The following is a 13,851-nucleotide window of genomic DNA, read 5'->3' on the forward strand; positions in this document are numbered from 1 at the left end:
AGAGAAAACGTTTATAGTTTTCTGTGTCAATTTGTTGCACGTTGTCGACTGTAGCACAGATGCCTTTATTACGGGTATTCGAAAACAGACAAAAAGAAAAAGAGAACAAGGTTTTTTACAGATTTCGCACAGATTCCAGGCACAGTAGTTTGTACACTCGTCCTTGATGATGGTGGTCAAGTACTGGTTTCTTTTCTTCAACTTGGACTTTAGTTGCTTTGCGTTTGCGTTTGGTGTTTGTGGCTGCTTCATTCTCTTCGTCCTCATCTTCGGACCTACAAAACGCGTTGTAGATAATATTAACACTCGTTAATAGCCTGATGGAAGCGATCCATAAGGATCAAAGAACAAGTAAGTAGACAAGATGAATAGAAATAAAAAGTACAAAAAGCAGTAAGGGAGAATAGGACGAGCAACAAGGCAGCAAAGGAGGAGTTGGATGAGTGGTAACAAAAGGAGCTTACCATTCGATCTGGCTACGGGCCATCCGATTAGAAATAGTTTTCCAGCTAAAGCGGATTAGGCTTGGGAAGCCAAAAAAGGGATCTTCGTTTTCATCCAGCCACTTTACGGTGTTTGGATCTGTTATCCATTATCGTGTCAATAGAGAGCGTAGTTGTGTAAGAGATAGAAAAAGTTTCCTTTCCCCTAAAGCGAATTTCCTTTTTTAACTGCAATTACCTGACGGATAACCCGATCCAAAATTCTTTGACGCTTTGCCCTCCAGTTCAGGCTCTAGCCATATCCAATTCTGCAATATTTGATCGCGTGTCACTTTGGCGCATATACTCGCGGCACTCACAGGCGGATACAATGCATCCGCATGAGGCTCCACTGAGATCTCTATTCCAGGGAAAAACCGTGATAGCTTTGCCTTGTACGACTGGGACGGTCCGACGGGATCCACAAAGATCTACAGTAATGATGGCATTGTTATCACACCATTGCTACCAGACAACGAAAGGTGATGTAGCAGCAGCAGCAGTACCGTTACTTGCCTCGGTCACATTAATTCCACTGGTAAGCACTTGTTGTACAAGTTGCATAGTTGTAGCATGTGCCATCTCATTGAGGTTGAATGGTGGCCTGTAATTTTGCGCTACTCGTTTAGCCAAGTTTTTAATGTTCCACTGAACTTTATATATACATTACCGACGAAACATGTTTGTGGATATTTCCTGCGGAGCAATCACGCACACCGCCCACCCGATCCAGTCCAAATTTGCTTGGATCACCTTGGCGAGGCTAACTCTTTTCTCTTCTGTCAACTTTTTCGAGTCTGCCCAACATCTAGGTTAGATCACCACGACGACCGTGTGACATGCAAATAAAAATAATAAAAAAGGAAATATCGATATAACAGTACCATCGAATCCTAATTGCTTAAACTCTTCGTGTCGCGATGCTGGATAATAACAGATGCCGTACACCATAGGTCCTGTGTTGTGTGTATGTTTGTGAGATGTCTCCCAATCACACACGCATATTTATTTTATCTCGTCTTCTAACCTAAGCAAGGACCTCGCCCAGCTTCGTCAACGCCCAGTTTGCACGGCTCGCGACTCTCTAGCAAAACCTTGGGGATCGGGCTTGCATACGTATACGTCTGTCTTACAGGCAATTGCACAGACGGCAGTACAAAATTCTCATTCTCGGTCCCGATCTGATCTTGATCGACCATGTCAAAAACGAAAAAGAACTAGGCTTCGGAACCGTGGCGTCCCCAGTGCCAGCGGGAACGGAGGTCGCTTTCAGGCACCACTATACACCCTGTCGCAGGATGAAAAAGCCACGAACTCTCCTCCTCTCTTCATCTCTCTCACTCAGTCTCTCTCCCCTTCACAGCAGCAGCCGCCAGCAGCAACTTATTTCTGCACCGAATGATTCTCCCTCGCTCAATTAACCTTTTAGCTCGCTCAACCTCGAGAGTTACAGCAGCTGCGACTCGACACCAACTGCAAAGACAGCCATACTTTGTACGGCCAGCAGTGTCGAGACGATCGTTTGCCACTGCAGCTCAGCAGCAGCAGCATGCCGGTGGCAATTTTACTTCTCTAGCGCACCATTTTAAGCGACAGCAACATTTGCCGTACTTTCTCGAATACCTCATGTGGGTAGTTTTCGGGTCTGAAGCCTTGCACCTTATATGGCTCAAGATGGAATACAAGGAATACAAGGAAAAGACCGAGCATAAAATACGGTTATTAAAAGAAATCGTGGAACGGATCGAGAATGGACAAGAATTCAATGATAGTCTGCGTGAAGAGATAAGAATGGTGTTGCTGGACGACAGACGGGCATCAACTGCTGAAGCGGAAGATACGAGCGGGGAGATTGACGATGACTATCTCGAAAAATGTAAGCACTAGACGTCAAATAATGTAACGTTAACTTACAAATTCTGGCAACAGTAATTGCCGCATCTGAATCTCGATTAGAAGAAACAGCAACGCCGCCAGCCCAGCAAGATAAACCAAACTGGACGATACCACCACAAGTCAAACCAAAGATCAGCGAAGAGGACAAGAAGAAGGCCTTCTTTTTATAATAATCCTGAGGAGTAATAACATATATTACGTATGAACACCGTTAACCGCTATCACTACTGCCACCATTACATCTCAAAACCGAGTGATATCCCGACCAAAACTCCATGTCATGAACCTAACATTGTTGCTTGGTCAATACATACATGCACACAAATTCGTACAGAAAACTTACCAATGATAGAGGATCAGCATTTTGTTGCGCATGCTCATGGACATGCTAAGATACGCTGAACGCCAGAGCAACCATGCAAGGTGGCCGGAATTCTTGGCTTTTCGGTGGATCGAGGACATGTCGACGAGCGCTTCGGATGATCCAATGTATGCCATTGTACCTCTATTTCTAAACATAAACTCCTGCTTGTGCTCTCCTTGATTAAGCATTCTGGCCAGGTACGCAGCCTTTTGCGTGGCGACTATCGGTAGATCACAAGTACAATGTGAGAGAATTGCTTGCTGCAGATGCCATATCTTATTACCTTGAGCGGTTGCAGGAAGATCATGGCTGAGAATAGTTGCACAGTCACCAAGAGCATATCTGGAATTATCCACATGTGAGCGAACTGCGAAAGCTTTCGATAATAGCAATACTTGGCACCAAGGTTGCTTACACGTTGGGTATGGGAGTCTCGCTTTGTGATGTCAGGACTCGGAGCTTATTATCTGTGATGATCCTGCGTGTAACAATAATGCGGCGAAATCAGTGCTATCCTATTCGTTCGAAGCAAATATAATCTTTGTACCTTTGGTTCTTTGGATCCTTGGCTAGGGCCGTAATCGATTTCACAAATGGGTTCTGTGTCAACCCAGTTGACCACACTAAAAGTCCATAAGGTACTATGGGAACGATTTACAGCTATTAGAGAGATAGGGGCAATAGAGACAAGAAGATAATACCTTTGCCTTCTCCCCGAAGCACAATGTGATCCGGTTCCACTCGTTCCACATGCCGTTCTACATATTTCGAGCGTTAGCATTGGCTGACTTTGTATGACGCTGAATATACTTGCTCGTCTTGATCTGAATGCCTTTGCGGTCGAATTTCTTGTGGGCATAGAGGGACAGCTGCGAATCAAAAGATCCGAGAATCTGCGGCGCCACATCGTACAAGGACATTCTTGTCTTTGCTACCAATTCCGGGTATAAGCGGGCCATGTCGTTTGACAGAAAGTCGTACAATTCTCCCGAAAATTCGATGCCCTGTTGCAGAGGTATCATTTCAGTTCCATGATATTCCATCGCCGTGATAGTCAACAACTCTTACTGTAGGTCCACCTCCCACGACTACAAAGTGAAGTTTAGCCTGGATCTCTTGCTCTGACAGTCCCGGTTGCGAGGCATTCTCGTAACCTAGATTTTTGCTATTATCAGCGGGAGTAGATTGCATTGTTGACAACTGGAATTGTTGATATACCTACATTCAATGAGTCTCTTGCGAATAGCTTGGGCGTCTTGTACATCTTTTAAAAATTGTGCGTACTCGGTGACGCCAGGAATTCCAAAAGTGCTGCAGTGTGCTCCCACGGCAATCACCAACTTGTCGTAGCTCAGAGAGAACTCGTTGCCTTTGGCTATAGATATTTGTGTGAGCACGCAAACGCCAGACCGCAGGGTGAAATTTACGAACTTTTCTCATGTTCAGAAAGACAGTGAATGACATTCGAGTCAAACTCTTATCAGGAAGCATGTTTGTCAGTAGCTGCGAGTAAAATACATGCATCAGATTTTCATATTACCTATACGCTCGCAGCGTGCTTGATAAAATTCACTGCGATCTGCATGTCGTCGTATCGGCTCTGTGATACATCTGAATTCGATTGTTCCGACCGATGTGCTTTGCAAATGAGAGTAATGGGATTAGCGATTTGTTTCCTCGGAAGGGCTTATTGCCAACGCAAACGGATGATGGACAAAATACCTTGCCAAAAGGGGAGTGAAGACAAAGTAATTCCTATATAGCAACCCCAAAAGTTGAGCATTTTAAAGCCATGTTGCAAAGCTACGTATGGTTCTTGGTTTTACCTTGGGGAAACAATGGTCACTTTATACTTTGACCTGTCAACTTCCCTCAACAGTTTGAAACCTTTTGGGTGATCCGCTGAGACATCTTCCGCCCACACCAGTGTAGTACATTTCCTTACCTGCCCAACCAGATCCTATCACAATAAAAATACAATATCATACGTCTTCAGTCATTTAATTCTTATGTATCAATCGGTTACGTATCTACAGAAAACATACCGAGAATTACCAGTCGTTCTTTCTGAGATGCAACTGCGGTGACAGGCTGCTGATGCTGCTGTTGAGAGACTACAAACAAGGAATATACACATTCAGCGTATCAGGAATGCTAAACGGTGTTTTATTTCGATGGTCTTACGGTTTTGCTGGCTAATGGGTAGCCAAGATCGATTTGCAGCAGATGCCTTGAGAGTAGCTACAGTTGAGATCATTGATACGAGTATGCAATGTTAATATGTTTTCCAATGCACACACAGTAAATAAGTATGCTATCGTTACCTTGAATTTGGACAGGTGGCCCGAGTCTGAGGTCCACGCTGTTGGTCGCATCGTTGCGGTGAAGATAAGCAGTGGTTGACAAGTGTCTTGCAGGATTGATCGTGTATGCAGTAGTGAGTCTATTGAACTTGATCCCTGCCATTGTATTGTTTAGCAAGATAAGCATCGTTTCGCAGGTTTTCGAATATTTTGGTAGCAATTGTGGGGACCCACCATAGTGGTTGGATCTTGGAGCATATCTAGCGTATATCATGGTTTCTATTTTGATAATTGCAGGGTGTAAGGGCTGTTTGCTTATATGTAGTCTATGTATAGTAGGACGGATAAGGCTGCAACTTTGATGCTTCTCCTGCACCTCCTTTTATAGAGCGGTCGCTTATTCACGCGCGGATCAAGACGATGTCACTCGTACTAATACGAAGCAACAACGCAGTTTGACAGGCTCATTCTCGGGTAGCAACGCATTATTGGTAAGTTGTCTTTGATCCGCATGATAATCAATCTGGGCCGCAATGCAGTCACGATCTTTCACACGTAAAGTCTGTGCCAGAATAGATGCGTGCCGTTATACCTGACCTTTAAAGTCATATCAGCCTCGGAAGATATAATTAGCCTCGGCTTTCTCGGTGGAGATAATCATTCAGCTTTTGTCTTTTCTGGTGTAAACGCTTGGATAGATGAGGCAATCCTTATCGCAACGCCTTGATTCTTTCAAAGTAATGTTATACACGATCCCCTGCTACGCAAACACTCTCTGGAAAAGTTGCGCAGTGTTGCAGCTTGCTTAACGGATACTAATGGGACGGGTGCTCTCTTCCTCGTTCAAACAGTCAAACAATATGTATGACAAAGCTAGGCGACTAAAACTTTCAGAAATTTAACAGAACGATTCTTACTCGGTTTAAGATCCTGATATCCTTGGAGATAGGATGGAAAGTTCATTCTTCCTTGTTGCGCCCTCTGCAGCTTTGAAAATCTATCGACATAAGCATTATTTTCACAGTTTCCTACAATTATCTATAGATATGCTACGTATACTGCTTTACAAAATTACAGCAACATGCCGTATGCGACGCTAGCATTTGATACTTAATAATGATTGTCTTGTCCAATAAAGCGCCTTCGCGGCAAGCTGAGCCAATGATGACGCTCTTGTCACCTGAAAATCAATCGAGATCTTTTGACCTAGGACTATCTGGATTCTTTCAAGACACTGCCACGAGCTCCATTGTTTCGTTGCATCGCCCGCGAGTCCGTGCCACACTGTCATCTGAGGATGAAGCACGGTGGGGTATCCATCTACGAATTTAATAGGATCGGGTGACTACGTGACAGGTAAAGCGGGACATACAAAAAGCTAGGATGGGACGTTATTGACCACAAATCGTTAGCGTAATTCCTTTACTTATGTTGACTCCGTTATCCTTATTGGACAAGGTGGTTAGATTCAACTTTGTCAGCCACAAGATATTTCATTTTGATGATTTCTTCTAATACATAGCATACTCGACGGTCTCTTCTATTGTTGCACACTACATAGCTCTCCTGGCACATTTTTACGAACAGCTATCATAATATAAATTCGGTAGTAAATAAAAGCAAGAGCTACACTGGAAAATGAAGCAATAAATGACAGCAAAAAAGATATTGATTATGAGTATTACAGCAGCGTTCGATATATAGCCCTACTGCATGGATGATGGAGCCACAGACAATAATACATCAGACACTCACGGTCCCACAGCGACGAGTACGGCATTGTACATTTGTACATATGATGGCTAACCAGACCGCCAGGTCCTACACCACAGCAAACTTGAAACTGCAGACGATTCGATTCGAATCTCCGCACAACAACGTTTTGGAAAGATTGCTGCGCCGTTTCCCTCTTCTCTTCTTCACCTTTTTGTAGATTCGCCTGCGAATGTGTGCCTCGGGATTCCCTTCAAGACGGTCAAGCAGCAATGGATACGGAGCGGCGACGGACGGAATAGTAACAATGGAGTTTCGGGCTCTTTCTGACTCTTGTCAAAGAAGGGCCCACTCAGTCAAGCTGAGTCAGCGGCTATATATCCTGTTCATCGATCACTATATTATATGATTAGTATCTATCAGCTGGGCATTCTAGGCTGACAGATACTATGATTTGCAGATTAATCTGCATACTCTTTTGAACCCCACATTTTTTTGGGAACTGACCGTGCCGCCTCCTCGTGGTGGTTCCTGGATATATCGTTGGCTTTACATTGTACTGCCTAACGTGAACTGAACGGCACAATTTATCTTAAGGATGAAGATCATAGTAAATAAAAGTTTACGCGGAAAATGCTACGATAGTCAATATTCTCGTAATCAGGTTCCTTTATGTATATAGAGATGATGTTAACTTTACTGTACACTATTGCATCCCCTTAAAAACCTGCATTCAAGCTACTATATGTAACAAAGCAATTAGGCGAGCACATAATTTATGCATATGCGTCAATGAACCCGCTCTCTATTGAAGATCTAAGTTCTGTCGCCTAGGATTTCAGGCTATCTCGCTAACTCATTGAGTTTATTGTGAATATTCATTCAACTCTTTCGAATGCCTTTGCAACCTATGCAAGCGCAGTTGCTAGATTTATTCTATTATCCCTTTGCCTCAAAACATTATCAAACATTTTCAACCTGGCACCGAGTTTATGTCACGACTCATCGGTTTACATGGCAATGACCTGTCTCGCTGGTAACTCATTGAATCTGACGCGTAGCGTTCGATGATGTTACATATCAGATATAGACGGCGAATTTACATTGTTTCAGGTTCGCTGTCTTGTAGCGTTCTTTGGAGCGCCTTGTGTATCATGTGAAGATGTTTATATGGCAGCGGTGGAGAAGAGGACAATTAAAGACATATTCATATTTACTGTTGATATTATCACGGACGATCCGTTTCAATGTATGGGAAAGCGCTACATTTTGGGCGGCGGAGTAAACCAGATACACGGTTTCGTGTTTGCCAGATGACAACAAAGCTGCATGTTGTGGCACGCGGGAATGGATGCAATCCTTGTTCCGATTTACGTCGTCAATTCACCACATCCATGAACCAGATTGGTATAAAGCTCTAAACTGGACTTTAGGAGTTACTACACATAAGATAGAAACATGTCCGAGTGTGATTATTACATATTGCTCAGTGAGCAATAAATAAACTACGTATGGTTTCCCAAACAAGAGCGCCACGCGACAACATATGGATGGAAGCGCCGAATTAGGCGAACAGTATTTCTTTTCTACGAATAACGAATCTGCTGGTTTGCGCCGTAGAATGTTTGGAGGCGTTCGTTGTAGATCAATAAGGATTCTTGTCTAAAAAAAGCTTATTACCGACGATGTGTTTTAGCTTTTACCACTGCTGCTGGTGTGCATATTCAGAACAAAAACACATCTCATTGCTAAATGTTACTGAAACGTCATCCGCGGCTGTATAGCATCATCCGCCGGGATCTTGAAACACAACGTATCTGGCTAAAGATTCAAGACTGACACACTCAATGCAGGATTGTTGACAACACGGCGCCTAATTTTTCTAAAGGCACTGACTGGCCTCACCCCGCAAACGCTACATCAGTTGTGGCGTTATGTAACCATCAACTCGGAACGACACTCTTCCGCTGTCCCGTCAAACAAAAACCCTGTTGTAAACAGCCCGTCAGTGTCACGTTACATCCAGGCTGATGTCCGGCTGTTCTTTGTCTATCTATGCCTATGAAACGTTCGCTTTGAGCAGCGGCAGCAGTGATGAGAAAAATAATGGATGAATAATACACAAGCACAGATTGAGGACGCATGCTATCACGATGGAGCCGGATGGTTATCCTCGATTGCAGTAGGTGGTGATCACCACCCTCTCCTCCCTTGCCAGAAATCTGACAGAGAGCTTCCATTGCAGGAAATATCTCCAAAAAAACTTTGTCTTGACGTTTGTTTACACGCATGACTTTGGGCGCTCCTTCGCAAATGTTACAGACTTCTCTATTTAGGAAATATTAAGCAAACAATTTTTTAGGAGAGTGTGATAGGGAGAACGGAGGACAGAACATCTAGGAACATATACAAGGAGAACAAAGAAGATGAGAGCAGATGATGACGATGCTGCTGCTCATTGACAAGAAATAAGATCATGGGACGCTGCAATGGAAGGGAAACCAGGACAGGTACCCGGCATCCAGCCGACCAGTATTTGTCTGGGAAAGGAGTTGACGACGGCTGGCTGGGGGTGCTGGACAATTCTGGGAATGAGAAGAACAATAATTGTGTGTTTGTTGTCAAAAGGTTCTTTGGCGCCCAAAAAGATCAATCACCACCTCTCCTCCTGAAACATTTTGGTGGCGAAAGAAAAAAAAAAGGACAGACAACCCAAAGGTATAAAAGACTTGAGTCTCGAGGAGCGAACGAGCTTCCAACACAACAACTCATCTCTATCTCTTTCTCTGCGAGCACCCTTAATACAAGCAAACAAGTCTCGATCAGCCAAAATGCCACCAGACAGACCAGCCAGACCCGCCTTGCCACGACCTTACCCCAAGCCTGTAAAGCGCTAAGGCTCTTTCTTCCCAAATCAAGACCCTCTGTCAATCAAATCATGCAGCTTCTTTCGCGGCATAAATGCGCTCTGAATACACATACACGGACACACGCGCGCGCGTACATACCCTGCCATCTAGTAGTCATCCTAGCCGTAATTGTTTGGCCTTTCCGTTTTTGACCCCTCTCCCTCTTTCTCTGTCTCCTTCCTACCCTAGTCTTTGTAGCCATAGTAGAAATCAAATGAACGCTTTAATCAGACAAGATCCCTCAGTTTTTCTTGAATATCTACGACCGTCATGTTTGCAATATCTGCTGTTTCTTGCCATGTTTGCCGTACAAAGTGTACAGCGAAAGGATGCAATCCATTGGTTTCAGTCTTGGACGCCAGGTTCTAACAGTATGTAGGTTCATTGTTAATATACACAGGCCAAGGGAGAGTAAAGAATGTTACGCTACCTCCAGAATAGCGCCTTTCTCTCGAGCGGTCTCGATAACTTGCTGGCACACAGATTGAAGCAACAGGAGCGCACGGCGCTCGTTATCCATGCTGATAATTTCAGTCTCTCCCATGACGACATCCTGCCATTCCAACAGCCGGCGGTCAAATCCAGGCCGATCCGGTCCATCCAGTGCCAGCAGTCGAAGTGCATTGAGCAACCTAAACGAGACTTCATCTTTCTTGATGGTATAGTCTCTGATCAAACATTCACGTTCCTTGTCAAAACCGCGCTGCTGCCACAGTTACCAATATCCAGTAAAATAACTTACCCCGCATACCTAGCAACATGGATGCGTGATAAGTATACTTGTCTACAATAACCATTGTCATTCGTTCATACCCTGCTCGTTCAAGTATAGTTCTCTTCGTCCGTGCTCCAAGTTTGGACTCCATGTCATTAAAAAGTCCCCAGATCTCGTTGTCAAGCGAAACAAAGTTGTACTCATTGAACGGCAAAACGAATCCATACTCTCTCAAGATGGCGAGATTATCATGCGGCCCATAGTTAATAAATACCTAAATGGGTTTTCCATCCAGCAACGATAATTTTTATAAAGTTCGTGCGCATAGATTATGGACGCATACCTGTTGACCCTTTTTGTACCGTGTAAGAGTCCGAATTTCAAATTGCTGGGTGCGAACATTGTATCCACTTTCAATCTATCCAATGCAGAAAGTTAACGCTGATATCTCCGTCACGCTCCAGTCATCTGTATATGCACCTTGGCATCCCAAGCATGATTCAAAAAATCGAGAAAAACGGCCATAGCAATGTTCCCACCCTTGATATTGGAATCCATGTTGGACATATGGATGCATCGCGTGTTCACTAGATGATGCAATGCGAGTATGTACAGCTTGGTAACCAACAGTCATTTCCTAATCAACATACCACAAAGCCATGCGTATTCATATTCTTGAAAAGTTATTGAATGTCTTTCGCCGGTCTGCGCGCACCGTTTCTAAAAAGACAAAAGGCGTGTCACGAATTGAGCATTGTATCTAAACAGATGCGAGTCAATACCTTTAAGAAATGCATTGCAGCAGCATAGTCTAACTCAATCTTTCTACGTTGTTGAGCGATTTCCTCGATAAGCGATGACGGCAAGTGTTGCGCAAGTGCTTTTGGGTATTGGACAGGCATGGTATCAAAGTGGCTCGGCAGCATGGACAGATACGGTTTCCAAAACGAGTTTGGATCCTGCTTTAGAATCGCAATGTGCAGCGCCAGCAACTGATGAGCACTGAGCGGATGCGGTCCGTATAGCTTGCTAAGCTCTTCGCTGCTTATCAAGAAATGTTTCGGTACAGATACAATGATCTCTCCAGCTTCAATGTCAGAAGTGGCCATCATACCACGACCGGTGTCTTTTTTTTTTACAAAAAACGTTACAAAACTTTACATTGCATTACACATATTCATCAGAAACGCACCAGGAAACTCGGCCAAGACCAGCTTGGCTTTTGGAAAGTTATGCTCGCGGAGCCAATTTAGGTATCGATCGTAGCGTGCATCGCGAACAACTAGATCGATCAGGATCAACAAATGGTCATCAAACGTGGAATGCGGCGGTGAGCTACCTTTGCCGCGACTAGGAGCGGCCGTTTTTTCCTGCATTTTTCGGGCTTTGCGTTGTCTGGTGGCCCTTCCTGGTCGGCTTTTATGCTCGCATGCAGAAGTATGACTCATAGAATCGTTGGTGAAACCTTCCTTCTCTGAGAGCAAAAACAAAAATGAAACTAAGCGTAGCCAGCAAAAAGGCATTGGTATCTCCGCTTTGAAACGACGGCTCTTTGTTCCTTGAGATAGAAAGAGAAATGAGAAGCGACGTTTGATTAACCATCTGCTAGGTAAAGCTAGACACTTTGATATCTAAACATGGCCAAAATCGAATGTGTCACCAGGAACAGTGGATCAACTACCTGCCGCCGTAAACAGCCCAAAAGGATTATTTAACTCTGTGGCAACGGCTACTTCAGCAGTTTCCAAGGATTTCCTGTCAACATGTGCGATTGTTATGAAACATGTCTCGCAAAAAACCATTATACATAGATTGTGCTTTGTGACCAAGAGCTTAGATTTCGGCTTTGATAACATTGCTCTCGAGCATAAGACATTGGAGATTTTTGCTGGGCGACCTATACAATGCACCTGCTTCAGGAGTATCGCCTGTACAACAATGATCGGCTGTGCAACAAGGCATGACGGAGAATCATCGCGTGGTGTCATTCGCGTTTTTCTGACTGATGTTGTTCCTGAGTTGGAACAAGGATAGACGGGATGCACGAAGCTGCGACCTGCCTCAATATATGCAGCCTCCTTGAGCAACTTTACCCTATTTTTCAGCGCTTCGATTCTATTTCTTCGTTCGATGCGCTATCTACGACTAGCTGTTATGCGGACATGAACAGAGTTTGCTCCATTCGATGAATCTTTGTCCGTGTTCGAGGTGGTCCTGGAGGTTCACCACATGGACCTGAATCAAAACTGGGAGCGATGCATGTTGACAACTATGTCAAGAGAACAGCTGTCTCTTGGTTCACCAAGACCATGAGAAGCAAAGAATTCACCTGGAAGGAGGTCAATGAACGATTGCAAAAAGAAATATGTTGCTCACACGCGTACGCAGAGAGTATCTGCGGAGCAGACGAGGTCAACAAAGCCATAGACCGCAGTTAGTCAAAGTAATTTGCATGACGCCCAGAACCGACACCAAAGCTGACTGTAGAGAGAATTGCCGCGCTGCTATCCATGTTTGATAGCGACAACATGGTGCTTAAGGCGATCAGTCTGGATCCGACGACGAGGAGTTTGACAGGCGACCACTGGCCAAGAGACAAAGGACCAAGGCACGCAACGTCACCGACGGCAACGACCGTTAAGCACCCAGGTGCAACCTTTTTGAAATATGCAAGTAATGTACATATATATATGGGTCAATAGCAGCGGTGTACCAATATCTCTTATCGCTGGCTACCGGAGCTGTTTGGAATAAATTCTGGAATAAGGTCGATCGTATGACATTGCAGTGATCAATAGACTTTCCAGCCACGAGAGTAACCCATTTATGGAAACCTTTCTCCCCTCAGCGAGAGCTTAGTCCTTTGCAAGCGCTTTCAGGCTTTGCTTCGCTCGCTGCGCTTGATTCGCTAAAGCTCATGGCTGATCCGACTCTGTAGAATAAACTCGCTTGATTTTCAGAAACTTCCACCATTATCCGGCAGTTTTGCATCCGCTTCGCTACTGCAAGCATAGCGCCATCGAATTCCGAGAGGTCTTGATAACCACGCTTCTTTTCTCGTGCTACTTTTGCTGAATTCATTCTAGTGTCAGAATCACGACTATTTTTATTTCCGAAAAGCTGAACATTTGGACGCTTCGACTATTTCTGGACTTTTCGGTGTAACTTGATGTACATTCAACGAAAAACATGTAGCGAGTTTTTTAAGCAGTATAAAGTGTTAAGTTATGGTCAAGAAATCTTCCTGTGTGGAAGAGAGCTCTCTGCATGATGTACGGCGTTTGAATTGTCGTTGGCTGGAGTCCGTGCACGTTGCACGACAAGTCGGCGCATAATCGTCGTACAGAGATGTGGAAGTACAATTTCCTTGAAAGCTGAAGAAACAGAATCTTGCATCAAAGCAATACATTTAACTATGAAATATAAGAGTAAAGGAGTGAATTTGGATCGGTAGAACAAGAACCAAATC

General features: G+C 44.2%; 6 protein-coding genes across 6 annotated transcripts; 2 read left to right on the forward strand and 4 right to left on the reverse strand.

Moving 5' to 3' along the window:
• Window positions 1-115: 115 nt before the first annotated feature.
• VTP01DRAFT_1390 (uncharacterized protein) lies at window positions 116-1,681 on the reverse strand (the record flags this gene model as incomplete). The annotated part of the gene is made up of 7 exons (XM_069379735.1): window positions 116-275; window positions 465-582; window positions 682-913; window positions 999-1,086; window positions 1,153-1,279; window positions 1,367-1,438; window positions 1,510-1,681. 7 exons carry the CDS (start codon window positions 1,679-1,681, stop codon window positions 116-118), a joined length of 969 nt encoding a protein of 322 aa, XP_069238798.1.
• Window positions 1,682-1,880: 199 nt separating this feature from the next.
• On the forward strand, window positions 1,881-2,548 carry VTP01DRAFT_1391 (uncharacterized protein; the record flags this gene model as incomplete). Its single annotated transcript, XM_069379736.1, has 2 exons — window positions 1,881-2,358; window positions 2,412-2,548. 2 exons carry the CDS (start codon window positions 1,881-1,883, stop codon window positions 2,546-2,548), a joined length of 615 nt encoding a protein of 204 aa, XP_069238799.1.
• Window positions 2,549-2,621: 73 nt separating this feature from the next.
• Window positions 2,622-5,319, reverse strand: VTP01DRAFT_1392 (uncharacterized protein; the record flags this gene model as incomplete). Its single annotated transcript, XM_069379737.1, has 17 exons — window positions 2,622-2,664; window positions 2,722-2,962; window positions 3,026-3,084; window positions 3,158-3,220; window positions 3,290-3,383; window positions 3,444-3,500; window positions 3,557-3,746; window positions 3,811-3,896; window positions 3,965-4,117; window positions 4,283-4,380; window positions 4,465-4,497; window positions 4,569-4,629; window positions 4,688-4,702; window positions 4,788-4,856; window positions 4,903-4,983; window positions 5,067-5,201; window positions 5,280-5,319. The coding sequence occupies 17 exons, from the start codon at window positions 5,317-5,319 to the stop codon at window positions 2,622-2,624; spliced, it is 1,518 nt and encodes a 505-aa protein (XP_069238800.1).
• Window positions 5,320-9,894: 4,575 nt separating this feature from the next.
• Window positions 9,895-11,830, reverse strand: VTP01DRAFT_1393 (uncharacterized protein; the record flags this gene model as incomplete). The annotated part of the gene is made up of 10 exons (XM_069379738.1): window positions 9,895-10,032; window positions 10,098-10,335; window positions 10,410-10,418; window positions 10,481-10,656; window positions 10,726-10,800; window positions 10,863-10,969; window positions 11,033-11,102; window positions 11,165-11,508; window positions 11,575-11,664; window positions 11,722-11,830. The coding sequence occupies 10 exons, from the start codon at window positions 11,828-11,830 to the stop codon at window positions 9,895-9,897; spliced, it is 1,356 nt and encodes a 451-aa protein (XP_069238801.1).
• An 807-nt stretch (window positions 11,831-12,637) lies between these two features.
• Window positions 12,638-13,173, forward strand: VTP01DRAFT_1394 (uncharacterized protein; the record flags this gene model as incomplete). The annotated part of the gene is made up of 3 exons (XM_069379739.1): window positions 12,638-12,815; window positions 12,870-13,031; window positions 13,085-13,173. The coding sequence occupies 3 exons, from the start codon at window positions 12,638-12,640 to the stop codon at window positions 13,171-13,173; spliced, it is 429 nt and encodes a 142-aa protein (XP_069238802.1).
• A 53-nt stretch (window positions 13,174-13,226) lies between these two features.
• VTP01DRAFT_1395 (uncharacterized protein) lies at window positions 13,227-13,463 on the reverse strand (the record flags this gene model as incomplete). The annotated part of the gene is made up of 1 exon (XM_069379740.1): window positions 13,227-13,463. One exon carries the CDS (start codon window positions 13,461-13,463, stop codon window positions 13,227-13,229), a length of 237 nt encoding a protein of 78 aa, XP_069238803.1.
• Window positions 13,464-13,851: the final 388 nt, after the last annotated feature.

The sequence above is a fragment of the Rhizomucor pusillus genome (assembly GCF_041956525.1).
Source record: "Rhizomucor pusillus strain CBS 183.67 unplaced genomic scaffold VTP01scaffold_10, whole genome shotgun sequence".
Classification (NCBI taxonomy): domain Eukaryota; kingdom Fungi; phylum Mucoromycota; class Mucoromycetes; order Mucorales; family Lichtheimiaceae; genus Rhizomucor; species Rhizomucor pusillus.